Source organism: Thalassophryne amazonica, chromosome 13, assembly GCF_902500255.1.
Source record: "Thalassophryne amazonica chromosome 13, fThaAma1.1, whole genome shotgun sequence".
NCBI lineage: Eukaryota > Metazoa > Chordata > Actinopteri > Batrachoidiformes > Batrachoididae > Thalassophryne > Thalassophryne amazonica.
The window spans coordinates 43,979,785-44,007,690 of NC_047115.1; the positions used below are offsets into that span (position 1 = coordinate 43,979,785).

At 39.3% G+C, this 27,906-nt stretch overlaps 1 protein-coding gene across 1 annotated transcript; it reads right to left on the reverse strand.

Moving 5' to 3' along the window:
* Positions 1-3,393: 3,393 nt before the first annotated feature.
* Positions 3,394-27,094, reverse strand: LOC117523202 (calpain-1 catalytic subunit-like). Its single transcript, XM_034184654.1, has 21 exons — positions 26,858-27,094; positions 23,373-23,442; positions 21,176-21,294; positions 19,705-19,838; positions 19,437-19,605; positions 19,237-19,326; positions 17,812-17,891; positions 17,646-17,717; positions 16,831-16,991; positions 16,574-16,743; positions 16,467-16,478; positions 10,103-10,314; positions 9,908-9,947; positions 8,810-8,875; positions 8,667-8,724; positions 8,397-8,461; positions 6,376-6,444; positions 6,206-6,284; positions 3,752-3,868; positions 3,605-3,663; positions 3,394-3,526 (listed from the first exon to the last, which is right to left on the reverse strand). The coding sequence occupies exons 1-21, from the start codon at positions 27,092-27,094 to the stop codon at positions 3,506-3,508; spliced, it is 2,100 nt and encodes a 699-aa protein (XP_034040545.1). The 3' UTR covers positions 3,394-3,505.
* Positions 27,095-27,906: the final 812 nt, after the last annotated feature.

Consider the following 27,906-nt stretch of genomic DNA (forward strand, 5'->3'; position numbering starts at 1 on the left):
TGGTACACCTGTTTCATCCAGCCTGTACATCTGGTTCTGATTGATGTCTCATGATTTGTTCAAATGAAGCTGGCAGTTTTGTCAAAGCTGTACCAAATGTTGGTCTTATATACATTTATTTACCAGAATTTACCAGAAAAAAAGGATATGCCTAGTCATTTATTAACCAAAGAAAGACAAAAAGGAAAAGCTTCAAAGCTAAGGATGGCTTCAATAAACTGATTAATTGTAGGTGTCACAGTGACTAAGCAGGAAGGGAAATGTTGTCGTTTAGGGAGAAGTTATAAGTTTGTCCAAAAAGGAAGTGATTGTTAGCCTAGCTAGCTAACATGTAGCTAGCCAACATGGCCCATTCAACACAGTGCTGTCCTTGCTAGCTGACAGTGGTGGCTATTGTGACTATATATAACTAATTTATTGAATCAAAGTGTGATATTTGCTCTTAGTTGTAAGACAATAATGGATAGTTTAGCTACACTCCTTGAGTGACTAAGATGATTTTGCTACTTTGAGATGTTCCTCATAGCTTTGTCAATCATTAGGGCTCAGAGATAAAATGTGGGCATTGTCATCCCATTTACTCCTGTTCATTTATTCAGGTTTTTTTCCCCATCACTTGTCCTTGCTCAGAAAATAGCAAGTTAAATTCAGTTATATACAAATAATGTAGTATGCTAATACCTCGTATGTTTCCCTTGGTAATATCAGGCAGGTATACTGTATGATGTTCACACATGTGCTAGTCCTTCCAGTAACAACAGACCAATGGAATGAAATATTGTTATTGCAGCATTAACACTAAAGCACTGATGACAACAAATGTTTTTAAAAAAAATTACTGGTATCAAGAAGAACATAAACTCAGTTCACATTCTTTGGTGTAAGCATTTATGTCAAATTTCTGCTGTTTTTGAAATAGAGACAGAAGTGAATATGTTTGTATTTCAGTGACAGGATGACAGAATTGTTAGTTAAAACAGTTCATTGTAAAAGAGAGACGGACTACATGGGGTCACAAATAGATTTTATTTTGTCCATATGACAGATGTACTTAACAGCTAACACACCACCATTTAATAAAAGAAGCTTTCCCTGTCACTTAACGCTATCAAAATGCTTTACTTGAGTTTTATTTTTGCCATTCAAAACTATTGGGTTACTTATACATGTAGCATATTTTTCACTTAAATTATTAAAATGGAATTTAATCATAGACTGTATATTGATTTAACCAAGCATAAATAATTTAAATAGGGTTGGGTATCGAGAACTGGTTATTTTCGGGTATCGTTAAATGATTCGATTCACTGATATCAATAGTCTTTTTGCTTAACGATTCCCTTATCAGTCCTTCAGAGCAGCGGTTGTTTTTGACGGTGTTTGTCGGGAAAATGATCATTTCTCAACAATGATTACAGACCTGCTGCAGGGTCTGTAATCATTGTTTCTGCAGTGACTTCACTTTGAAGCGTGAACCAATGAAGCAATGCTTCGATCCACTGACTCATTGGTTCTTTGATTCGAAGCTCTTCATAAATGGCAAGTCTGCTTCTTAACCCCTCTCAAAGCCATTGAAATATGTAAACTGTGAGTCACTGTGTGGATTAAAATCACTAACTGGGACTCTTGTCTTGTTGCAGTCAAGAAACAAGAATCGTCCTCCATTCCGTTGGCATAGCTCCAAACGCTGCGCGGCTCTCTGCCAAGACAGAGTCTGGTCGAAATTAATAACTTCAAAACGAACTGCCGCTTTAAATAAAATGACACCTCTTTCCAAACGCTGTAATACAGACAATAAACTACAATCGAATAAAACGTTTTTTTCCTCCCACAAGGAGACATCCTGCATTCTTTCTGAATTACATCCTGTCGTGCAGCACAGCACAGCTGTAAGAACTCAGCTCAGATGTATGGAAAGACATTCATGCCAATAATGTCTGAAAGGAAATGCTTTTGACAAAAACTACAGATTTTGTTTATTTCTATTTATGTCCAGAGATCAAGGATCCACCATGTAGAGTTTATTTATGTCCAGAGTTTAAGGATCCAGTGACCGATTTCACATTTATTTACTTTAAGACTCAATAAATTGTTGTTGATATAGAAAACCTGTAAAGCCTACTTTTAGTACACAGAAAATTCACAAGAGGTATCGATAAGGGAATCGATAAGGAATCGGATCAATAAGCGGAATCGATAATGGTATCGATAGCGATAAAATCTTATCAATACCCATCCCTAAATTTAAAGCTACAGTGTACAGCATTTAATGTCATTTAGAGGTGGGGTTGTGGATTGCTGGTCACAGTATTGTTTCCTTTCACATTTTTGCTTCTTTGGTGACTTTAATTCATGCTTCTTTGCCTTGTCTTGTGACAACCAACATGTACTATGATCCTCCATTTCATAAAAATCAAGGTTCTCAAACTTGTTAGACAGCATTAGGAACCAACAATCACTCATTCCTCTTATTTTGTCTTCAATCATTTGCAATTTGCAGCATGGCTGAAAGATTGAAGACAAAAGAACAGGTATGTCCCATTAGGGCTCCTGTACAAACATGGTGCTTCAGCATAGCGGCCTCCACGAGAGGGGGCCCACTCCATGGAGAAGAAATACACTAGATATTGAGCTCCTTTTGTGATGCACTACTATGCTAACAGCAACACCAAGAACCATAACTCAAGTCTGATAAATCCATTGTCTAAAACCCTACATTTGGTGTGTCTGCCAAGTACTGTTATACAAATAGTGAATGTTTATGAGTTCAGTGGTACGAATATTTCATGAGGTGAAAGATGGAATGTTCCGTTCAACGAGGCAAATATATTCGTTCCATTGAAAGAATGTAAATCATTCATTATTTGTTTTATATAACGACTAAAATAGATCTGTGTCATTTGATATTATATTAATTTATAAACTACAAAAAAGGGACTTACATTTTGGTGTGTATCACCGGTGCTTTGACATCAACAATCCAACACGAAAAACAAACCAAAAAAAAAAAAAAAAAAGACAGTGTACTTCCTCAGTCCAGTGAAAAATCACATTAGAAATTTGTCCAGGTTTTCATTCTAACAGCTCTTCATGCCTCCAGACGGCTTACAGCGTAGTGGATTTGTTTTGTGTGTGTGCGTGTGTGTGTGTGTGTTAGAAGAATTAGCACCATCAGTTAGCTCATTCAAATCATTGTCCATCAGCAAAACAAACTCCGCCATGTTTAGCTAAATGCCGCCCCCTCTAGTGTGTTTGTGGGCGGGGCTTGCAGCGCGCAATGGTACAAAATGTATTGAACCAAATTTGCACGTTAAATGGAACGAATAATCCATATCACGTGACATACAAATCACCAATCAAATGACAAGGATCCACTCAGCCGTTATATAAAAATGTCTGAACCACCATGTATAAATGCTATGTTCCCTAAATCCTACACATTGTAGCTTTAACTTAGCACATTTGTATGCAGGTATCTTGATACAATCCTTGCTTGTGTTGTCCTCTAGAGTGCCAAGCACAGCCACTAAAAGGGACAAAAAGATTATATTAATCAGCTGACTAACTCAGCAACAGGATTAGTATGAATGTTCTCTTTCCACACCTGCTGCAGCTTCAGCTCAATTTTCCCCAAACCTCCTCTGTCCAGAGTCTTAAAGGCTTCTGTTAATCAAACAAAAAAAAGGATCTTGAACACACTTCAGCTTGGCTCAGAATTTAATATATCAAACGTGTGTTTTATGAAATTTACTGAAGAGCATTTCCAGTTTAATGAGACAGCCGACAAAACTGTCAAAGTCGATGCCACACTGGCAGTCGGCGTAACGGTTGACGATAACCTGCAGCACTTCACTGTTCACATGGAAACCTGTGGAAGAAACAAGATATGCTTTTGTGCAAGCATGGAGTTCAGGGACGGGTTATGTTGCACGGCCTCACCCATGTTTGCTTTGTGTGTACAGTAAAGGACACTGATCCCTTCATCTGGCTCATCCGGCCTGTCTGCAGGCCAGAATAATAAGAAAGACCTCCCTACAGAAATCAGTTCCTCATCAACCTCTGGCAAACAATAACAGCATTCTTTTTCATAAATGCAATTTAATAATCTTTTTTAGTTTGCAGTCTGGACAATTTTTTTTTATTTTATAGTAAAAAGAATACAGACACAAGACCAAAGTGAACAGTCCACACTGAATAGAGAAGCCTGTTGAAACTTAGGCTCTTCACTTATATATTAAATAAATAAAATTTATTTCATAAAAGTTTTTTCATTGTGAATGCTGTTAGGATGTATATTGTTATGAGTAATTCTAGGTCATAACTGTTTAAATCACACAGTTTGGAACCAATATGATAGAATATCATAGAAGGGTTGTCTGTTAGTCCAGGATAAGGTGGGTCAGTTTTGGACAGAAATGATCATAGGAGGATAATCCTGGCTTTAGTGAATAAAATTCCTACCACTTATTTTTTTTTTCCATCCACCACTAAACCAGGTGATTCTAATTAGTTCAACTCTTCAGGTAGGTAGATGAGCTAATCATTGAATTCTCCTGTTTCAGGTGTACAGGTACAAACAATATATGATAGGACTTTAACTCACTGAATCTGGGGTTACCCACTTCTGGAACTGATTACATGTCAACACCATAAAGATCCAGATATTGTGGTATCACAGAATCACAAAGGAGTGTTGCACCCCTTTGTTTCCCAGATGTTATATATGTGCCAAAATGTTTTTATTTTATATGGCCTTACCATTATTAGTTATTATTAATGGTTGTACTGATATTGTGGAAAGATTTGTGGCCACAAGGTCACCCTTGTGGTGGCTGCAGTTGTTGTCATTATTAGGGCCCCTTCACACATAACACAACGTTGGGCGAAGAAGCAGAAACCGGAAGAGAATCTGTGAACAAAAACCAAAATGGGGAACCGCAAAACATTCCACCTGCTGTCAGGAGGAACACACTGTCAGACAGGCATGCACGATACAGTGGCAATGGTTTTGTGCACGCTTGTGCACATGCACGAACACAGTGCGAGCAGCTGGAGCGTGGCCGCTGCTGTGGAGAAAAAAAAATAAAAACCACACACCATAAAAACGCTGCAGTTTCTAATATTTAATCCCTCTTATCAAGCGGACAATACAAGTATGAACCTTGACCCATGGTCATAGACGTACAGTCATGAAATGTCAAGCAGACACACACGCCTCACAGTGTAGAGTTGTAATGTCTTGTCCTACAAAACAAGGTATGTGTTCTCCAGCTGTGACTCACGAGTCCAGAGATCTCAACAGTTGCTGCTGTGTACAGACACGCCCGCCTGTTCAGCCCACCGACCAAAGTGTCACTCTCTGTTTCTGTGTTGTGTGATTTTTCATTTTAGTTATTTGTTATGTAATTATTTATATACTTGTCCTGGTTGTGTTCTCTGTGTTTTTCATGGAACATGTTGTCTGCACTTAGATGTCATTTCCAGCTGTCAGTGAGTGACCAGCCAGATATCAGCTGAGCGGCGCCTTGCTGTGCTGTGTGAGCTCAGAGAGGGGTCAAATGGGCACTCGCAGGGCATTCGCTGTCTTTCGGCCGCTGGTGTACGAGAATGGTTGTGGCAACAGCTGTACGAGGCCTTTGAGGCGCCTCTGATTTTTCACGAGTGGCATTTGACTCCTTCGTGCGCCATTCTGCCTCATTCATGTTATGTGTGAAGGTGCCCTTAAGAACGTCACGGTGTCTTAGTGGTTAGCACTGTTACCTCACAGCGAGAAGGTCCCAGGTTCACTTCCCACCTGGTCCTTTCTGTGTGGAGTTTGCATGTTCTCCCCATGTTTGTGTGGGTTCCCTTCAAGTGCTCTGGTGTCTTCCCACCAGGGTTGGGTAGGATTACTTTGAAATATAATCCAAAAGTAATCAGATTACAAGTAATCCAAATGTATGTACATACATACATGTAATCCACATGTATTCTTTCAAAGTAATCCTACCCAACCTTGCCTCCCACTTCCAAAGGTGTGAATGTGTTTGTCTGTCTATATTTGGTCCTGGGACAGACTGGCGGCCTGCACACGGTGTACCGCTCCTCTCACACAATCAGCTCCAGCCTCCTCCTGACTTAACACTCCTCACCTGGCACAAACAGGCTCAGAAAATGGATGTTATTATACTTGATGGCTTTCCATATGTGAGATTTCTGTTGGTACCTGCTTCTGAGGCGGCTCCTCTCATCTCGTGGGAACTCATGGTCCCAGAATTGTCTGAGTCATACTTCTTAAAGATCTCCTGTTCAACCCAAACAAACACATGTGTTGCATTACTTGCATAGCCAGGTTTTACACTGTGAAAATAAAAGACTGAATGAATCTGACCTTACCAGGTATTTCTGGATTTTGATCCAGAGCATGTGGAATTCAATCAGTCCCAGCTTGGCACTTTCATCTTTCTGAACACTGTTAAGATTTTTAAAAACATTTGTCTTTAATTCACCCCATTTTTCTTCTGTTCAAAACTAAATATTGTCATAATTGAGTTTTGACCTCTTGAGATGGGTCAAAAAATTTCCATATTTGTGGCGACATTAGTCTTCATTTAAAGGGGTTCTGTTGTACACAGTCAGTTTTTATCTGGTGTTCACATTTAAATGTGGTTGCTGTTCTATGCTAAACATCCTCAAAATCCCATAAATCTGTGAGTGTACATGTAGAACTCCAGCTGCTATCTACACAATTTAGCACTGAAATGTCTCATTTTGTAGTTTGGTGACATACGTCACAGAAGTCCATACTTTTACTTTCAGTGTAGGATGTGCCCACTAAACAAGCTTATATGTGTGTGATACACAACAAAACAAGATTGTTAAAATCTGATACCAATTTTGATATTTGATTAATCTAAATTCAGATATGCCAATATCTCACACACACACACACACACACACACACACACACACACACACACACACACACACACACACACACACACACACACACACACACACACACACACACTCATTTTCAACCGCTTAACCAAGATTGAGTCACTGGGAGCCTATCCCAGCAGTCACAGGGCGTAAGGCGGGGTAAGCCATGGAGAGGACACCAGTCTGTCACAGGGCCACATACAGACAAACAAACACATTACACACACAACTACAGACAATTTAAAGATTCCAATTCACCTAACCTGCATGAGGAAGCCAAGGGGAAAGCCGGGGCACCCAGAGGGAACCCACGCAAACACAGGGAGAACATGCAAACTCCACACAGGCCAGGTGGGAATTGAACCCATGAGCTTCTTGCTGTGAGGCGATAGTGCTAACCACTAAGCCGCCTGCCAATATATCAATCTAACAATAATATTCTATTCCCTCACCCCCCACCCCAGGAACACAGAGCACAAAAAAAAAAAAAAAAAAAAAAAAAAAAAAGATTTCACCTAACATTTGTGCAGTTTTTTGTAATACTCACCAAGATAACATGACATAATGCAGTTTGAAATGGAACCCTACTGACACAGTGATTCATATTCATATTTCATATTCATAAGGGTGGAATGGAATAAAGGCCTCTCAGCGGCTGAAGTAATGGGCTATTTGCTCCATATGGGTCCTTTTCAGACGAAGCAGAATAAAATAATTCAAGATATATAATGCAACTTTAAGCTATTGTAAGAGCTACAACTTCAGCCAAATTAAGTAAAAGTTCACTCACTCATCACTCATCTTCAACCACTTATCAGGAATTGGTTCACGGGGGCAACAGCTCCAGCAGGGGACCACAGAATTCCCTTTTCCAGGCCACATTAACCATCTCTGACTGGGGGATCCTGAGGCATTCCCAGGCCAGTTTGAAGATTTAATCTCTCCACCTAGTCCTGGGTCTTCCACAGGGTCTCCTCCCAGATGGACAAGTAAAAGTTAAATGATGCAAATTTCATGTAATTTGATGTCATGCATAGGTCATAAATAATGTTTAAAAGGTTAAAAACATATTAATATTGGATGGTCATAGCATGTACTCCCCACGTCAAAACTTATAAACAATGTTTTTTAATCTCGTGAGGCAGACAGGCAGAGTTGAGGTGCCATGCGATAGAGTGTAAATGTAAACTTTCTTTTTTTCATTAAACATATTTGAATAGGATTACATATCTTGTCATTCGAGTTGGATGACGTTACCGTACCTAAAGTTCTTGGAGTATAAGTTTTAAAAAAATCTATTCCTTGCCATTTAAACCAACAGGACCAGAATCAGCTCCCCCCCCCCCCCCCCCCCCCCACACACACACACACACTTTTGATTTAAAAAAAAAAAAGGTGCATCATCTTAGTTTAAGGCTCTTTTCAAGTGTGCACAAAAGGTGACCCCCTGTAAGGTTTGATATTTAACAGGATACATCCAGCAGGCTGATGATATCGCGACCTGTTTGAAGGCTGAAACCATCCGTCTTTATATCACAGCCTACAAGAAACACACACACACACACACACACACACACACACACACACACACACACACACACACACACACACACACACACACACACACACACACACACACACACACACACACACACACACACACACACACACACACACACTTATCACTCGTATGGAAATAACAAGGCCATAATTCATTAATTTTAAAACCTGTTCAGCCAACTTACGACGTGAGACAACTTTGTTTAAAATTGCAATGAGTTCGAAGACTGAGATCTCAGAGTCCTGTTTGGAAAAATGTTCACCAAGAAAATAGTCAGAGTTATTGGCAGATTTTGGTCAGTTTTCACATTTCTTCAGTTTAACCTACGCTGCCAGAAATCTGCCTGAAGCTGTGCTTGAAAGCAGGATCCACATCACTCTCACGTATATCTTCCTGCAACAACACAAAGCACAAAAAAATGACTGACTGAGATTTCTGACACACAAATGCTGACTTGAACACACAGAACCGGACTCCAAGGAAAATGATTATGCATAGAGTTAAAACAATTAGTGAATCAATTAGTCAGAAATTTTTTTTTAAGGAACTTGTAATTGAATAATCATTTATCAAAAGAACATATCTGTCTCTGGCAAGCATAGAAAATATATATTGTTATTGCAGATCGCTTTAAATTAAATTTTTCATTTTTGATTAAAGAATTTTATTAAATAATTTTATTGACAGTTTATTCCTGTTTGCTCTCATTTGCTGATATTTTTCAGCAACCTGAAAAAATAACAGTTGGATTATTGACAGAGTAAAAAGTTTGTAACTACATTATATCACTGATTTAAGTAGTTAAAATTTAGATTTCATGTTCTGAAAGTACATTAAAAAATTCTCCAGCAAGGTTCATAAATACCAAATAATGACGAGGTCTGTGCTGACGAGGTTAAGCTGTGACTGTTGAAACAGTTTATGTATTCACATAAAACAGTCGTATCACTGAACCACAAAGGAAATAAAGCACTTGAAATGCGCTCTAGATGTTTTAGTAGTTGACTTGTCAATGAAGTAATGATTAAGCAGCACAAAACAGCTGAACAGAGAATTGTTTGATGACTTTTGATCCCTTAAAAAATATGTAACCACGTGCAGGAAGGTGCTACCATTCCTACACTGTTACCCTCAATGTAAAGCTGACAGTTTGCGCCATATTGTTATTTAATAATTTTTTTTATTTATTTTAAGATCTGTAAAATGATCTTTGAAAAAAAAATGGAAACATTGTTTTTTGGATAACTCATTTCTTTCTGAAAATATATAGTTTGCCAAAAATTTTGATTTTTTTAACTTTATGCATAATCATTTTCCTTGCTATTTTATTGATAAGTTTGAAGGTTTTGGTTCATTATATTAGTTTAAAGTGTTTCTGGAAAAACAATTCATGCTGGAATATATTGCAGAGCTGATATTTATTACCTCTTCTTCAAGCTCAACATCAACGTCTTCCTCAAGTTGACTAAAAGAATTAAAAGCATAATTTGAGATGTAGTTAGAAAACATTCTTACTGTTGGCTTGTTTTATATGACATCATAAAGGGTTCAAGGCTGAGTTTTGCCCACTAGATGGCTGCACCAGCTGGGGTTGCCAGGCGTATCTAAGGTGACTAGTACCTGGTGGCGGCCTGTTTCTCAGAGAACACTCTGAGAACAAAGTTGCCGTTCTTGTGAGGGTGGAAGGTGGAGGGAATGATGACGTATTCTCCCGGAGGCAGTCTGAAGCGGGTGCACACTTCCCGCGTATCGATGAAGGTGCTGCTCATCGCCACAGCTCTCTGTCGCAGCAGCACATCCGGGCCCAGGTGTACATTACTGAGACCTTTGAACTGAACACACAGAGCTGCAGTCACATGTCAGAACACCGCACAGGCAAACAGCATGAACCGAACACTGAAGTAAGAGTGAATCCGAAGGATGATTTGAAAAACTTGCTGAAACTGCTGCAAACGCTCCATCTTCACTCCTGCTTAGGCTAAATTATGATGCTGGGCGAATCCGGAATTACTGATGTTAAACATTTGAGGGTTTTGTGACATAAACTATTGCACAGCTGCAATTGTATTCAAGTTTCATGGCGTTAGCTATACTTCACCTTTCCTGGAGTGGAAATATTGTCAGGTTACTATTAACTTTGTGCTTTTTTGTGCTGCAGTGGAAGTTTAGAGTGTGGACATGGGCTAAATTTTGTACAAAATCTAGTGAAATTTGATGCAAAATCATTTTCAAATTACTGCAGCTATAAGTGTATTTAACACACTTTCAAGACAATATCTCCCTTATAAATGCATGATAAAATGTTATGAAAAATATTCTTTATTTTTCTAGTGATTGCACCAATATCACAGATTTTCTTCAGACTTAGGTCACATGATGTACCTACCATCAAATGAACATAAAATGTTTGATGAAAAATTCTCACTGACATCATTTGACGGAGGTCACCAAAGGTCATAACAGGAATTAACAAAATGGTACATTAACTGTGACAAAAATCTATTTTAAGTGCTTCCAAAAACCATGCTTAAATAATCAGTTTATTTAAGATCAGGGGCCTCATGTACAAAGGCTGCATATGCACAAAAAAGCTAACATTAACATTCAGATGTATCAAAAGTGAAATGACCGTGGAAATGTGTGGTGCACCTTTCTACAGCTATTGTTCCTCTACTGACACCTAGAGGTGATGCTGGGAACCGTTAATAGTGTGAATACAAGAAGTCAGTGATGTGCACATCAGACACACTTATGAACAATTAACACACCAACATGTTTGCAATTATATGGGTGGATATAAAAGCATGTGCAAAGTGATGCATAAAATGGCATTAGGGCCACTTCACACACAACTCTACTGAGGCAGAATGGCGCATGAAGGAGGAGTCAAATGGCAATTGTGACAAATCAATTGTGACACCTCAAATGCCTCATAAAGCTGTCGCTACAACAGCGAGTGCCCTGCGCGTGCTCATTCGATCCCCCTCTCAGCAGGTGTCGGCCAAATTCCAGGTGTCGCACACGGACATCTAACACTTCTCACTGGACACTTAGAAAAGGCGGGGCTATTCGTGCTCCTGGTACAAGAGTAGAGTGCAGGCGACCACATTCGACACCATGAGTGTGGCGTCACCTAGCAATACACATGGGTGTGGCTGTGCTGAACGCCCCCACACACACGCAGTGCGCTGCTGGGACAGCTGACCATTGTGGACTGCAGCTCAGCTGGTGAACACGCAATGCACATGTGTGGGCAGGCGCTCACGCCCTCATCACATGCTGATAATTACATACCAACATGAACACATGAGGACCAGCCAGTGTCTGAGCATGCAGCACAGTGTGAAGCCGGCCGAGCAGGCTGATGTAATTTCCACCACGTAAATTGTAGTTTACATGACAGACAGAAGGACTGGAGATTAAATAAAACAAATAAGGGTAAAGGCGTGAACTCATTCATTTGTGATCACTTTGCTCATACGACACACAACGCCTGTCAGCTGACAGCTGACTGTCAGCTGGACGTAACCGTGCACGCAAGGTGTTACATTACAAACACAGACATCAGACAGATGTAGGACAAACAAATAATAATACATACATAAAATAAAAATCACAGTATAAAGGTACAGAGAGTGAGCCTGTTTTTCAGTGAGCTGACAAGGTCCTCAGACAAAGGTGGGCGTGCTCCCCTGCGACGTGCAGCTGTTCAAATATATGTGCTCGCAAATCACAGCTGGGGAACACCTGTACTGACATGGAAATAAATTAAAGCACATATTGTTTCAGCTGACTGCTGCATCAGCGTCTCGCAACACTGGTGAATATTGTGCCCTGCAGGAAATCACCACAAAGTGCACGTCACTGCGGGATTTATAATTAAACACATATCACATTTGCACCATTGGATCACTTCGCGCTGGACACGCCATACCGGCTCATGACATGGGAGCTGACTCTTCATGAGATGGGAGCCTGGCTGATGTCTTCATGAGAGGGGGGCATCAGGTAATTCATGTGAAACATAAAAGGGTGAACATTAATCCACATCATTTCATTAGTTCCTGGTGTACATATAGGCGGAGTCTAAGTCTGCGCTTGATAACAGGAATGAAGTATTATAAATTGTGGTGGGTTTTTTTTTTCATTTTTTTGCTCTGCTGCTGTGTGCGCAACTTTCCATGTGCTAGTGTAATGGAGGCCAGCAGGTGTTGCTGTGCAGATGTAGTTAGTAAACCTCACTCCCAACAGCTCAAAAGGATTCTCTGGTCCCAAGGCCAGAGCCCTGGGTTTTGGCCTTCTGGTTAGAGAGTCCAACTTCCATGCTGAGGATCGTGAGTTCGTGTCCCGAGGGGAGCGATTGGGTGGAGTCATAACAACACAACGCACAGTGCAGCCGCTACAGTCGTACTGTGTTCCTGTGCGTGAACACGAGCGTGCACGATACCGTGGTAATGGTATCATGCATGTCTGTCCATCCATGTGTACCACCTGACAGCAGGTGGAATGTTTAGCGGTTGCCCATTTTGTTTTTGGTTCGTGGATTTTCTTCCGGTTTCTGCATTTTTTGTGTTATGTGTGAAGGGGCCTAACAATGGCTGTGTTAGTGTCAGAGGACGTTGCAAATGGTGCAATCCGAGGTGATCGTGTATTCAGGGAACACAAGGATTTACTTGCAAATGACGATAAATGGCTCATAAGCCAATTTCGATTACCAAAGCCACTGTTACTGGAGTTGCACGCAGAACTGCATTTGGCCCTGAGTGCAATATGGCAAGGAGCCAGGGGTTGTCTGTGCTCACAGAGGTGCTCATCAAGCTGCACTTCCTGGCAACAGGGGCATTCCAGCAGGAGCTGGCTGAGCATTCAGGAGTGTGCCAGTCAACCTTGTGCCAAGTCATGCCAGCTGTGTTGAACACAATCATCCAAATGTCATCCAAGTTCATCATATTCCAACATTAAAGCATAATTTTCAGCAAGACCCAGTTTCCCTAATATAATTTGAGCTATTGATTGCACACATACTGCTATAAAGGCACCATCACTTGATGAATTTGTTTTTATTAATAGAAAACATTTTCATTCTATCAATGTTCAGTGTGCATCAGGCTAGAGGCTGGCACAGTGTGTAATGGGTAGCTGCTTGGTGGTTAAATAGTTTATTTGTGTAATTGTTCTGAACAAAAACCAGCGCAGGCACATTTGGGCATGTGTGCACATTCAAATATGTTTTTTGTTATTATTATTAATGTTTTTCTTTTTCTTGATGGTGGAAATATAGAGCTTCTTAACAAGCCCCCGATTGTCACCCTGTGTTCAGTATTTGTCAATAAACGCATGTGTAATGTTGTGAATGTCACACATTGTCAGCCGCCACACAATATGTTTTTACTTCAGTGTGTGTGCTCTGCTTTGAGCCTCTGCATTTACACACATGCACACACTCATTTCATTTTATGTTGCAGCGAATTGCATGGAAGAACAGCGACCGAGCCACAGCTTTTATTGTTTTTGCACATTGCCTCTAAAAGTGCTTTAATTTTTACACACGACAATACAGATGCAATGCCAGAAGTGATCAAGCACACTACACTCCACATTTATGGTACCGGCAAGCAAGACAACCAAACAATTTAAATAAATGTGCATATTTAAATAGGAGCGTAGAAAGAGAGGAGTTTGGTGCGTGTGCGCTCAATTTCACATTTAGTGGGATGTACAAACAGAATGTGCTTGAATCCATGCGTACACACACTTTGAGGCATCTGGATATTTTTGTGGTACTCCAGTTTCTGAGTTTTAGCGTACGCCATGTTTCAGTAGGAAATCCATGTAGGAAATCAAGTCTTTGTACATGAGGCCCCAGATCCTCACAATTTTAGTATTTACAATGTGGACAGTTAAGGGTGGTAAATAAAGTTGGTCTATAATTGAGGACAGTGTGTGCAAAGTGTCCTTATCTTTGCAATCGAACTACCATTTGTCTATATGAGGATGATATGTTCTCATTATTGCAGCAAATAAAGTGTGCTAATAGTGACCAAAAGTGCATTAGGTACTTTGGTGTCACCTGGTGGACCATTTCTTTAAAATTATATGAATTAACTCATAATTGTAGACAGTTATACTTGAATCTTTCCAGTTGAAAAATGTTTGTTGGCTGATTTGACATGGGTAGCTGTAATAGGAACACCTGCACTTCATAGACAGAGGACTGTTGAAGATTTGCCCTTAATGTTTTAAGGATTTTTTAAATACTTGGTCAGCCGTATAGAGAATTTTTAACAATCTGCAGAAGAAAATAATGAAGCTGTGCTTCATCTAGATGATTTTGAATAAAAAAAAGAATGTCACTGAAGAAAAGCTCACACTGCTCATTTTGATCTTTTTCTTTTCTAGTTGAAAGATGTAGTAGTAGTAGTAGTAGTAGGTCCAATGCAGGCCATGAGGCCCACACTTTTCCCTGAATACAATATCCTAAAACAAATGACAGCCTACGACTCCCCCTGGAGGGTTTGACAGTCGATCGCAGGTTACTTTACCAGCCAAAGCCGGTACCCATTTACAGTTGGGTAGACTTGGTCTTGTCCATGGGCTCAGACAGGTAGTGTGAAGCACAGACCTGGACTCGAACCCTGGCAATCTGTCAGAGCCTCAACAGAGTGTCCAGCTGAAAGGTCACAGAAAAAGCACTTTTCCCATCACTTTGAAGCAAGAATCAGGCTGTGCTTTTCCGGTCGTAAATTTATTGTGTTTATATTTGATTGCCAACTTTATAGTCTTTATATCAAATTAAGTCACTGCATATACAGTAAGAAATACTGATTTGAATCTTCTCTTTCGGTGTAGTAAAGATGACAGACACTTGATGTTCAATAAGTATGAAGTCCATATGATGCAAAGACTGGAGCACAATTATCATACGGTTTGACATCTGCAGCAGATCATACTTAGATTGTGATCATTGTATTGAGCATAAGTAGAGATGGGCACAGCTAACCTAAACGTTAGCTTCGCTAACCGTTATTATGCTCATGGGAAAGTAAACAAATGAAAGGAAAGAAAAGAACAAATAAAATTAGACAGTTTGTGTTCAACGTACAGTTTATTCACAGTACAGAATGTATTAAATGAATAAGAATTAAAAGTACACATAGTAACCTCGTGTACCTCCATCTCTTTGAGGTGTTGTTTATTGTCTTTGTGGGATGTGTAGATTTTGCTTTCTGGATTATTAGCTTCAACAGGGACAAATGTATCATTTTAGGTTTTACAACTGTTTTGGACCAGTAAACGTTATTCAGAAAAGGAAAGTTAACAGACTTCTAATGGTCAGCATTTATGTCTGTCTGAGTAGGTGGTGTCTGGAATGCAAGTCACATGATGAGTAAGTACATAAGTCACTTTGCTCAGTGGAACTTTTTATCTGTGTTCTTACTTCTGTCATCTCTCTTTTGCACATTTGACAATTCTTTGTTGTACTTTATTTGATATTTGTTATTAGTAGTAATGGTCAAAGAAGTATTTCACCCTTCTGAATCTGGTCTGCTTGAGGTTTCGTCCTCAAAAATCACCCAAGGGTTTTCTTTTTCCTCCTTTCCATGCTTGCCTACATGCTTGCTCGAGGGGACAGGTAAGGTTAGACCTTCTGGCAACTTGTGTTGTGATTTGGTGCTATCTAAACATATTCCCAAAGGTATCTGAAAAGTTAATCCCCTATCAAAATCATTAGCTTCACTGATTAGCTGTTAGCTGATTAGCTGAACTGTGCCCACCACTGGCATTAAGTGATAGCACGCTGACGCTGTTTTAAAGTTTAAAAATAATAAATAAATAAATAAAATTCTAAAATAAAAAAATCTTTTTGCAAAATATCTGCATTTTACTTTCAAAGTATATAGAGTAAATCCCCTAATAACTACTCAGCTGAAAGGTTCTGCTCAATGTTTTAATCAAGGCGGCATGAAAAAGACAAAATACAGACCTGATCAGGAACCTGTAAAAGAAACATGGAAAGGATTTTAGAAAATATGTCCAGTTTAAAAAGTAGAACACAAAGTTCTTGTGAAATATGAAATTGTTCTGCAGCACCTCATAGATGGCAAAGCCAATGGTCTCTAGATTTCGGTCAAACTTCTTTTCAAGTCGTCGATCCTTTTGCATCAGTCCCACCAGGAAAGTGCAGCCGTCCTCCCCGTCCAGAGGGTCATCGTCCACATCCTCCAGACGGATAACAAATTGAGGGTTGGATGAGAATGTTGCTGGAATTCATAAAGTTAACATCCTTTATATGACGGTGCACAACATGGGTGTTTGGTCAAGCTGATGATATATGGGTTATCCCTTACCTGGGTTATTACGGCAACCGCCAGCAGTGGAGCCCACCCGCCACATCCCTTTAAACTGATAGCTGTTCCAGCAGCCCTCACCATCATTTGAGAGCGTGTCAGGTGTCAAGTTACAGATCTCCAGCCTGGTAAAATGCTTGACAAAGTCTGAAAAGGACATCCTGCAGAGACAAACACATTTGTCAGCAGAGCAGTAAATTTATTCATGGAATAACTCATTGCATCTTTTTCACAAACAAGCAGTGGCGCCTTTGGTGGCCAAAGACCTACGCTTTGGAAGTGAAACTGGCAACCAAGCTAATTTCAAGCTACATCTTACTTCAACCCCACCTGCTCCTAATTTACATCATGCATGAGAGGAAAATATTATTTCCTACAACAAATCCATACATCTCCAGCAGGTGGCACTGTTCAGTGGGTGGCAGACAGGTCTATATTATTGTAAGCAAAACAAAGTTGCAGTTTTGGATAGATGAGGTTCATTTACATTTGTTAACTGTCTAACCAGTTCATCGTCATTACAGGCTCTTTTTGTTTTGGTAAGCTACAAGATGATAGCATTTGTTGGTTTTGTATAAGAATTAATAATGAAATTAATACAACAATTATTTAAAATTAAGAGAGAAAGATCTAAATTCAAAAATAGTACTATTGGTAGTTGTAGTAGTTTAGCTATTGTTCAATGTATTTTACAGCCTAGGAACAATGATGCCTAGAGTCTGGTGTGTGTGTGTGCGTGTGTGTTTCTTTTAAGAATTGTTTTTCTGATTTGGCATTTGAACATTGTTGTAATCAAACGTGTGTTGTGCATTTACCAAAACTCTCCATCATCAGTGACATTATTCAGCTTGGTCTTCTCTTCAGAAACAAGATTCCATTCCCTCGATCTGATAGTGTTTAAAGTGAATGGTTTTTTGAGCACTGCTAGAACTAACCAAATATTTACTGGCAGTTTGTGGATATCGAACGTGACTCATTTACCCATCGCTCCAAGGCCCGGTCCACTCCACGTGACCCCATGGGTTTCTGACACGGACAAGCTGAACCGGGTGTTCCCTCAGCTGAACCTTGGGGGGAATACCACATTGAACTCCTTGCACACAGCAAAATATAAAATACAATATGATGCCATCCAGAGACTGAAGCTATTAGTTCATTCTTGTTTTGAAACAGTAAATCACTTTCTGAAACAATTGTTTAATTTTCTTGATAGTATCGAAAGGCTTAGTTTTTGTTATTACTATATAGTAGAATATTTTGAAAGGACAAACAAAAACTGTTTTGAAACAGTCATTTTTTTTCATGTGTGTTCTGAAACAGTGAATCATTTTTCATGAACTAAGGAATTCTGTCCACTAAATCTGACCATCATAGAGGGGTCTTTTAAAAATAATTTTCGAAAACAATTGCTTCATTTCATGTATTCAGAATTTAGAAAAACCAAAACATTTTTATAAAAGACTTTCTTCACTTTCTTCCCTAAGGCAATGCTCCTGTCCTCTGTCTCTAAGCACTGTAGTGGGTTGAGCATCTCAAAACAATGAATCTTTTTCTGAAGCAATTATTTAATTTTATGTTTTGAGCATTTTAAACAAATGAATTGCATTCTACATTAGTATAACAAAACCATTGTGAATGAGATGCACAGGATGCATTAAGAAACAATACTTTAATTTTGTGCTGTTTAAAGGTTTTTGGAACTGTAAACTGTTTTTGATGCTCCTATTTCATTTAACATTTTGAGCATTTTCAATAGTGAACCACTTTCCAAAGCAATTGTTTCACTTTATGTTTCCAGCCATTTGAAACAATGAATGATTTTCTGAAGCTTTTCATTCAAGTATGAATTAATTCCTTAATTTAATGGTTTTACCTTTTTGTAACTGTAAATGTTCTGATGCAACTGGTTAGTTTTATTTGGTTGTTTTCAAATAGTGAAACGCTTTCCAAAGCCATTCCATTTAGTGCTTGAAGCCATTTGAAACAATGAATCATTTTCTGAAGCAATTACTTAATTATGTGTTTTGAGAATTTTAAAACACGTAATCATATTCTACAGTAGTAGAATGTTGTGCAGTATGAAGCAATTCTTTAATTCAGTGTTTTAAGCTTTAAACTAAACTTTCTGATGCAACTTAATTTTTGTCATTTTCAAACAGGGATATCACTTTCCAAAGCCATTGTTTCATTTAGTGTCTCTCACCGTTAGAAACAATGAAACCTTTTATGTAACAACTACTTTATTTATTTCATGAGAATTTTAAAAATTATTTTCTGAAGTGTTTGGTTCAAAGTAACAAAAAGCCTTGCTTTAACCATCCATACGTAGTGGAATATTGTGGGAGAGGTTGAATCCCCCAGTGTTTTCTTGCTGCACTTTTATTGATAACATGTGAGTTAAGGGACATGTACCTCTTCTGCACCAGTGACTGAGTATGCATGTCCTTTTACAAGTTTGCTTTCTGTTATGGCTTCAGTCTCGTACGCACTGGTGATCTGAAAGAAGTCAACAGCCAACTAAAGTTAGTCTGATGAAAATCACAACAACAATATTGTTGGCATTTGTTGCAGAACAGCAGACAAATCAGTGTTAAAATAAGACCCACATCAATAGAACAACCCAGAAGCGAACCCAGCCTTAGAGCCTTCTGTATGATTTTGAAGACGTCCGCTGGAGCTTTGTCCATGGTGTATATTTCCGCGATCCCTCCCGTGAAATCCTCAAAACCCTCAATGGTGTTTCCTCCCGTCAGGGCCTCATAGCAGCCATTCACCCTGTTACACACAGAAAGATGGACACGCTTTTATCATGCTTTACATTATGCTTGTAGGCCTCATTATGTATTGGACCAATGACTGAGAAACGAGCCATACTTAGCGTAGGCCTTCTCCAGCAGCGCGCTCCAAAACTCCGAGCTGTCTGCTGAGTGAACAAACAGCAGCTTTCCATCTCTGGTGGGCAGACGGTCATCAACCACCACGTCCACCCACTCTCCAAACTGCCAAAGCTGAGAAGGAAGCGCTCCCACTGGTCAGATAACTGATATAAAAATTCTCATTCATGCAAGTTTCTTAAACATCAATATGATCAGTGATCCCAAATAATTCCACCATTTTGTCCAGTGCTGTTAAGGTCATTTGTTTAAGGATTTGCTGCAATTTGTCACTCTAAAGTTGTAAGATCATCCTGGTCTCTACAACTTGGTAGAGAAAACTGTGTTTATGTGGAAAAAGTGAAATTAAAGATAGTTAGATGAGTCCTCATTAGAATACATTTATTTGCCAAAGCCAAAAAACACCCCACCATGCAATGTTAAAGTGGGAAAATAAACAAATCCTGGTTACAAATCGAGATGTTTGGAAATGTGTACAAGGTCAGACCAAAATCCTCTATGTCCTCTGAGCAATATCAGTATTGTTATCTCTTGTTTTTGCATCTTTGCTATCAAATTAGCTTCCAAGCTTCCAAATTCTGTTGATAAGTCACTGGAAAGACTCATCCTACTGATTGAACCATTGGGAATCCAATTTTAGGAAAATAATGTAACAAAACCTGTTTGTTTTTACCAAAATTCAGATGTGTGATTGCACCTGTTAAATATAGTATGAGCAATGAACTGAAAAATCAATGAGGTGAATCGTTTAACATCTCAAAATCAGAGATGAAACTTTGACCAATCTTTAGCAGTGGCGGAGGAGTTTTCAGAAAAGTGTTTAAATGAATGCCCTCCTATATGTGTAACAAGAGTAATCCGAGATTTCTGACATCCACCAACCATGAAGTAGTTTTGGCATAATCCTTAAAAGTCTACAAAGTGAAATCTTGATCCAGAATCCAGATCTGGATCCAGATCACCTCCAAACTTTAATGGGGTCTTCCATGGCCTAACACCAGTGTGTGGTGAAAATTTGGTGAAAATCCATTAAGTAGTTTTGACGTAATCCTCAAAATCCGACAAAGTGAAAGGTATTAATTGAATTCCTGATCCAGAATCCAGATCCGGATCACCTCCAAAATTCAGTGGAGTCTTCCGGAGCCTAATATGTATCTGCGGTGCAAATCTGGTGAGAATCTGTAAAGTTTTTTTTTTTTTTTTTTTTAGTAATCCTTCAACGCCTATATAAAGTGAAATCTTGATCCAGATCCTGATCACCTCCAAAATTTAATGGAGTCTTCCATGACCTAATATCTATCTGCAGTAAAAATTCCGTCAAAATCCGTGTAGTAGTTTTGATGTAATCCTACTAACAGACAGACAGACAAATAAATAAACACAGATGATTTTATTACTTTCTTGGTGGATGTAATTATGAATTATGAAGTAAATAATTGTTTGACTGTGACCTGGAAGTGAAATATTCCAGCATATCCATCAGTGAAACTCTGTCCAGGGGGCACAACCCGAGTTAGGAGCTGCTCTTTGAGAGTCAATGAGGCGATGGCAGCCAGGAGCCAGCAGTCACCTGCACATGGACGCATGATGTGAGACATGACCAAAATCAGAAAAAAATTTGGACGATATGGGAAAACAAAATGCAATACAAGCAAAAAACAAAAAGTAGTGATCATTACATTTACGTTGACTTCTATTTTATTACAGACCGTATGAATACAAATCATGTTTTGTGTGGTCAACTTCATTTAATTTGTTAATGTACATCTATTCCAGCATTTAAGGCTAACAAAAAGTTAGGACGGGCCAATTTATTCTCAATATAAGAATTAAATGGTTACTTTTACATAAGGATTAAACTATCACTTATACTGCCAATTTTTATGAGCTAAGTCAGGGAAGAATACATGAAATTTCCAAGTCACTGAATAGAAGAAGAGACTTTGTTGTCATTGTACATATATGCGACAAAATTTGTCCTCTGCATTTAACCCATCCTAATTACAGTTAGACACAATACAACCACTAGGAGCAGTCTGGTGCCTGGGGACCAACTCCAGATGTAGAGACTCTTCCTTGGTCTGGGGTAAATAGAGAAGGAGACCCTAAATAAGCATGTATCTGATTGTGGGAGGAAACGCACGTAGACACGGGGAGAACATGGAAACTCCACACATAAAGAGTGGGAAGCGATCCCATGACCTTCTTACTGTGAGGCACGAGCGCTAACCACTAATCCACCGTGCCGTCAAATATACTAGTTAATACCAATACTATGTGGATTTCATTACATTACTCCAGCAGGTGATTTCACTGATTAACTGATTTCATCTGCTCAAAGTGATGTTAATCAGTGCAATCACCTGCTGGAGTGGGTGGTTGCACAGAAAGCCTGCATCCTCTCGGCCATTTCTGGAACCGGTTTGAGACCTCTGATTTACATCAGTCTTTAGCAAATACAAACCCTGTGGTACTGTGTGGTAAACCTGTGTCAGATAGGCAGTTCTCAAAAATGAAGTGACCGTGCTTAAAGGAGACTAGTGATGGAAGCCGCCAAGACACCCAGACAACTCTGAAGGAGCTGTAGGCGTCTGTGGTTGTGGTTTGAGAAACTGTGCAGAATGTAATTTTGTCCGTTGTATCACCAGTTATATAACTTCATGATGAAGTGGTATAGAGGAGGAATTTCTTAAAAAGAAGATGAAACTTCAGATGCAGTTTGCCAGAAAGCAAACTTGAGTCTAGATTTGATCTGTTTGCAATCCTTCTGTGCTCCACTCCAGCATGAATCTGTGAATGGAGATGCAACAGGCAATCATTGCACCATTCCTATTTTTTTCACTCGCATCCTCAAAACCCTATTCTTTCAGAGCTGCCATAGGTCTCTTGGTGGCTTCCCTCACTTTTCTCCTTCCACTATGGCCACTCAATTTTTGACAAATGCCTACTTGACAGAGGTTTACCATAAAGTACCTACTGTTTGTATTTCTTAATCATTGATGTAAATCAGGGGTGGGCAACCTACTCCTGAAAATGCCAAGAGGGTGCAACTTTTCTTTGCAGCCACTGACTTCACCAGGTGATTTCACTGATTAACTGATTCCATCTGCTCAAAGTGACATTAGACCGACACAGAGCAGATCGGGTGACTTGTTTCAAGAAAACTGGTTGGAAAAGTGACGACTTAATCCTTGTATTTCACAACAATTGCCTTTCTCCCAACTTTTTTGTGTTGCAGGTGTTAAATATAGGAAGGAGCAGGTATATTACAAATGAAATGAAGTTGGCCACACAAAACATGAAATATCTTGGATTCATAAAGTCTGCAATGAAATAGAAGTCAAAGGAAATGGAAGCATCACTGCTTTTTATATTATTTTTATTTAGTTACTTATTTATTTTTGTATTTTCCATATCGACCCTACTTTTCTGATTTGGGGTTGTACAACACTCTGTGTTGGAAATCTGCTAAATCTCCTTCTTAATGGTATAACTCATGAGACATGTTTGCGATTGTCATGTTAACAGGAAAACCACACCATCATTGATCATTCATCCATCTATTATTCCACCATCCATCCATCATCCATCCATGCCATCATCATTTATGCACGCATCCATCCATCTCACTTCTTTCCATTCTCTTACCCAGACCTCCCTGACAAATGTCTGTCCTTGTGGCTCCATCATCAATGAATTTCGGGTTGGAGCACAGTTCCTATAAATAGAAACAAACAATGAGAGGATGGTGAATTCACGAGAATAGTTCTGGGATATGAACGGCGATTTTAACATTTTGAGCATGACCAAGAAGAAACAACTGAATTAATGTAATGCTTTAGTTTTCAACATAATCCCCGGTAAGTCCACACACTTTTCCGGCATCGCTGCAATGCCTTTAATACCGTTCTCATTAAGGTCGTATTCTACAGCTCATGGACGTCATCCATTGCAGATATGACATCACTATCAGTATTATAATGAGTTCCAGCAAGATGCCTTTTCATGTTTGAAAACAGATGGAAGTCCGAATGACCCAAATCATGGCCTGTATTCACAAAGCAACTCAAAGTCCTCTCAAAGAGCTCCTAACTTAGCCTAAAATGTCCTGGCAAGAAATCTTAACCTAAGAGTGAGCCAGTGTGAGCAACTCTTCGCAAGGAGGGGACAGAAACTCCTATCTTTGTGAGAAGGTGGGGTTGACCTCATTGCTAGGTATGATGCAGTCCTCTAAGAGCAGTGGTTGGTTGTCACGAAAAGGGGAGGAGAAATTTAAAAATACATGGCTCCGCCGTCGTAGTCATGAATGGACAGTGAAATCAACAGATCAGACAAACTGAACTACATTAAGACGTGTAATCATGAGGATAACTTTGTTATGATGATGAAACTTAGCAAAATTAAATGAATTATTACACAGCTTGAAAATGTTTGAATGTACCTCATTCACATGCCGAATATCTACATATTAAAAGCGTGCGCGCATGCGTGTGTTTTTACTATGTTGATTGTGAGTACATAATATAATTGTAAATACATTAAAAATACATGCATGACACAAGAAAGTGAAAACACTTATTTCCATTGTGGTCTGTTTAAGAATCAAATGACAAAATAGATGTAATAATAAAATAAAATAACAATATTAGTAATACAGATAATAAAAATAATTATAATATTAAGTCTTTATATGATAACATGAACCTAAACAATTTATAAATCCATTAAGACAGTAAATTAACACAAAAATAATTACGTAGATGAAGCCGGTAGCGTTACTGACTCACTGTCATCCTACATACGGAGAATATCTGCGCTTCCTCTGTCTTTTATGCCATCTTCTCTGTTTAAGACAGACTTAGGCTTCCTAAAAGACCTCCTCCCTACTCTTACCAGTTTAGCACCTTAGGAGCTCTCTTAAAGCCTAAAGTGCTTTGCAGACAACTTTAATCTTACCAAGGAAAACTTCTAAGAAATGGCTAAGAATTCTAGGATTTCTAAGATTTTTCTTAGAATAACGTCACTAGGAGCTATTTTTAGCCTTAGGCTGCTTCATGCATATGGGCCCAGGGGAATAAGGTCAGCGTGGAACAAGTTCAAAGCCACATTCATGAATGGCAGCCATTGTGATGACCGACGTGTGGACCGGAGCATTGTCCTGGTGAGACGGAGCACCTCATCGGCATATTCAAAGCTGCTTCTGCTTCATTTTTCCCACAGTTGTTGCAAAAGGTAAGAATAATAGGCTCTACTGATGGTCTGTCCCTTCTGTAGATAGTCCACTATTATGATGCCTTCAGCATCCCAGAGGACAGAGGCCATGACCTTTCTAGCAGATGAGACAGCTTTGGGAGAATCTGCATGCTTCCATTGCTTTGACTGTTTTTTAGACTCCAGTTCAAAGTGATGGGCCCATGTCTTATCCATGGTCACAAATTGTTGCATGAAGTTAAGTGGATCTGCCTCAAAAAGACAAAGATTGTCTCTGGACATCTGGAACTTTGTATGTTTCTGATCGATAGTGAGAAGCCTCAGGGCCCATCACACTGAACATTTTGTCACTCACAGTTCTTCCATCAGAAATGAATGAGCTCTCTCCTGGGAAATGGCTGTAGTACTGGCTACGTGACACTCTCTTACTCTTCTGTCAAAGAGGACCATATCATCGATCTTCTGGATCATAGAGGTCGAGGTGGCAGTTCTGGGTCTTTCAGATCTTGCTCCATCTTCGACACTTGTTCTGCCCCTCTTGAATTTGGCTGAACAGCATTTAACTGTAGCATATAAGACGGGGCACCCTCCCCTAATGTCATTACCATGTCCTCAAGGATCTCCTTCAAAGTCATTCCATTTTTCATGAGATACTGAATCACTGCATACCCACCAGCTGTGTCCATTTTGCCAATGTGACACACCCCTACTCACTTCACTGAAATATTTTCTCTGCAACACTGCACCCATTGTGTCCAAATCTTATACACTCTCAAGATGAAATGTTGCTTTCTCAGAATGCAAAAGATGGAGAACCACGCCTTACTTTAAAACTAAAATATGTGAATATTGTTTTACACCTGCAATTGTAAATATAACTACACATTTCCCATATTCATGCTCAGCAGAATCTTCTGAAATAATGTCTTATACCCCTAAAGTGGACATTCTATATCTATACCTGAGTGTCTGGCCTACCTGCAATAATTTGTGACACGCCCCATTTAAATCTATCACAGTGCACGTGTTGCTAGGGGCACTTAGTAGTTAGTAAATGTAAGTATCTAACTCATTGGCTTGTTAAATTGTAGTGACTGTAGCAGACCGTTTGTTTACTTTATTAGATGTCACGTGTCTTGGAATGATTGGTAAGGTTGGCTAGCAAGCTAACGTTTGCTTAAAATAACACAAGCTAACTGACAACAGGGTTGTTTATAAAACAAAAGGCCCTGTAGCTTCTGCTTTGGAGGATTAAGTCCTGTCATATGTACTGGAACCACTATACTAGTATCTACGTGGATTGTTGGATGAGATGTGGAATGCTCATTTACTTGTATTTTCTAAGTGCAACCTGCTTCATGTTGTGTGTTGTATTTGTTAAATTATCATGATGATTGCTCAGTCCTAGGGGGTTAGGGGTTTATAGTGTATATAATGTAGGTTTGTAATTCTAGACAGTAAAATGTGTGTAACAATAATGGCCAAATACAATATAAAAAATTCCACTACTCTGATTTTAAGAGATCCAGAGGTTCTATCTGAGACTGAATGTTTTCTTCATGAACATAAGTAAACATCAGTAATTAATTTCTGTTTTGACCAAAACACTGGTGGACTGATTCTTCATTGTATTTCAGTAACAGCAAGGTAGCAAAATTGTGCAGAGAACAACATATAAAGAATCACAGCTGAATGCTTATCGTTCTGCAGAGTGGCAGAACTTCTTTGGATGTATCTTATTTAACTCATGAATTGTGACCCCCCCCAACACACACACACACACACACACACACACACACACACACACACACACACACACACACACACACACACACACACACACACACACACACACACACACACACACACACACACACACACACACACACTTTGCAGTACATTGGTCCTCTGTCATCTCTTACCGTTGGTCTCTTCCAAACCACATCCTTACTTTTGGATGAATATGGTCCCAGCACATTGTAACCCAGTGATGTGCGCGTAGCTGGAAATCGGTCATCCTCAAACAGGCAGCCGGTCTCTAGACAACGCTGATGCAAAGTCTTATAGTCCTGCTGGTAGAACTTGGCCACATGCTGGTTGGATCCAATGCCCTCTTCGCTCTCCTGCTGACGGGCCAGTCGATCTGCTGTGGATGTCATTCTCCCCTCAGAAGGGTATCACTGCACTAGATTTGGGGTATAAGGAAACCTGGGATATCTTATTTGTGAATTTGATGTGCCTGTCCGGATGAGTCTTTGTCCCAGCTTCCTTTATAGTTGTCATAGGGTGGAGTATAGATAGGGAGGGGCCTCTGGTGGACAGGTGAGGCAACCACAGAGCATACAGGAGTGACTCTAAGTAAATCTACCTAGTGACCACAGGACAAACACAAAGAGGGACACACCTTAAGTCAACCTCAAACATGCTTTTCTTTGCCTCTTGGAAACCGTCTCCATGAACAAAGACTGCTGCATGGTTTCCCTGTTTCATAATGAAAAGAAACAACTATTTAACTTGATTTACACTGTAAAACAATACATTTTTACTCTACAGTTTCATCTGGTAGACATGTCTGTGACTGGGAATTGTGAAAGGAAGCTTAAATACATGCAGTTCAACTGAGCAAGAACATACACGAAAACACTGCAACTTAAATGAGCTTTATTTAGAGTATTGACATTATGTTCCAAAGGTGCACCCACAGATGTATCTACAGGATGATGGATTAAAATCCCTCCTTATACTGTTATACTATTATTTTAGTGTTACTGTTCTGTTATTTAATACTGTGCCCACTGCAACATACAACAGCTTTTTACTGAATGAATTAGTTACTACTCAATTATGATCTAACATTTAATTATTTTATTGATTTTTTTTTTTTTTTTTTTTTTTTTACAGAATTAGTCTGGCAAATACAGCTGTTTACTGTAATTTAATACAGCACAGTAATCTTTTTACATTAAGAAGC

Bases quoted from the DNA above. Each gene is read 5' to 3' on its own strand.
- LOC117523202 (XM_034184654.1), bottom strand. From the start codon at position 27,094: ATGACATCCACAGCAGATCGACTGGCCCGTCAGCAGGAGAGCGAAGAG. The intron at 19,839-21,175 runs GTCACAGTCAAA...CTTCCTTCTCAG, and splicing joins CTGGAATATTTCACTTCCAG to CTTTGGCAGTTTGGAGAGTG. The intron at 8,462-8,666 runs GTAAGTTGGCTG...TGTTTCTTGTAG, and splicing joins AAACAAAGTTGTCTCACGTC to GCTGTGATATAAAGACGGAT.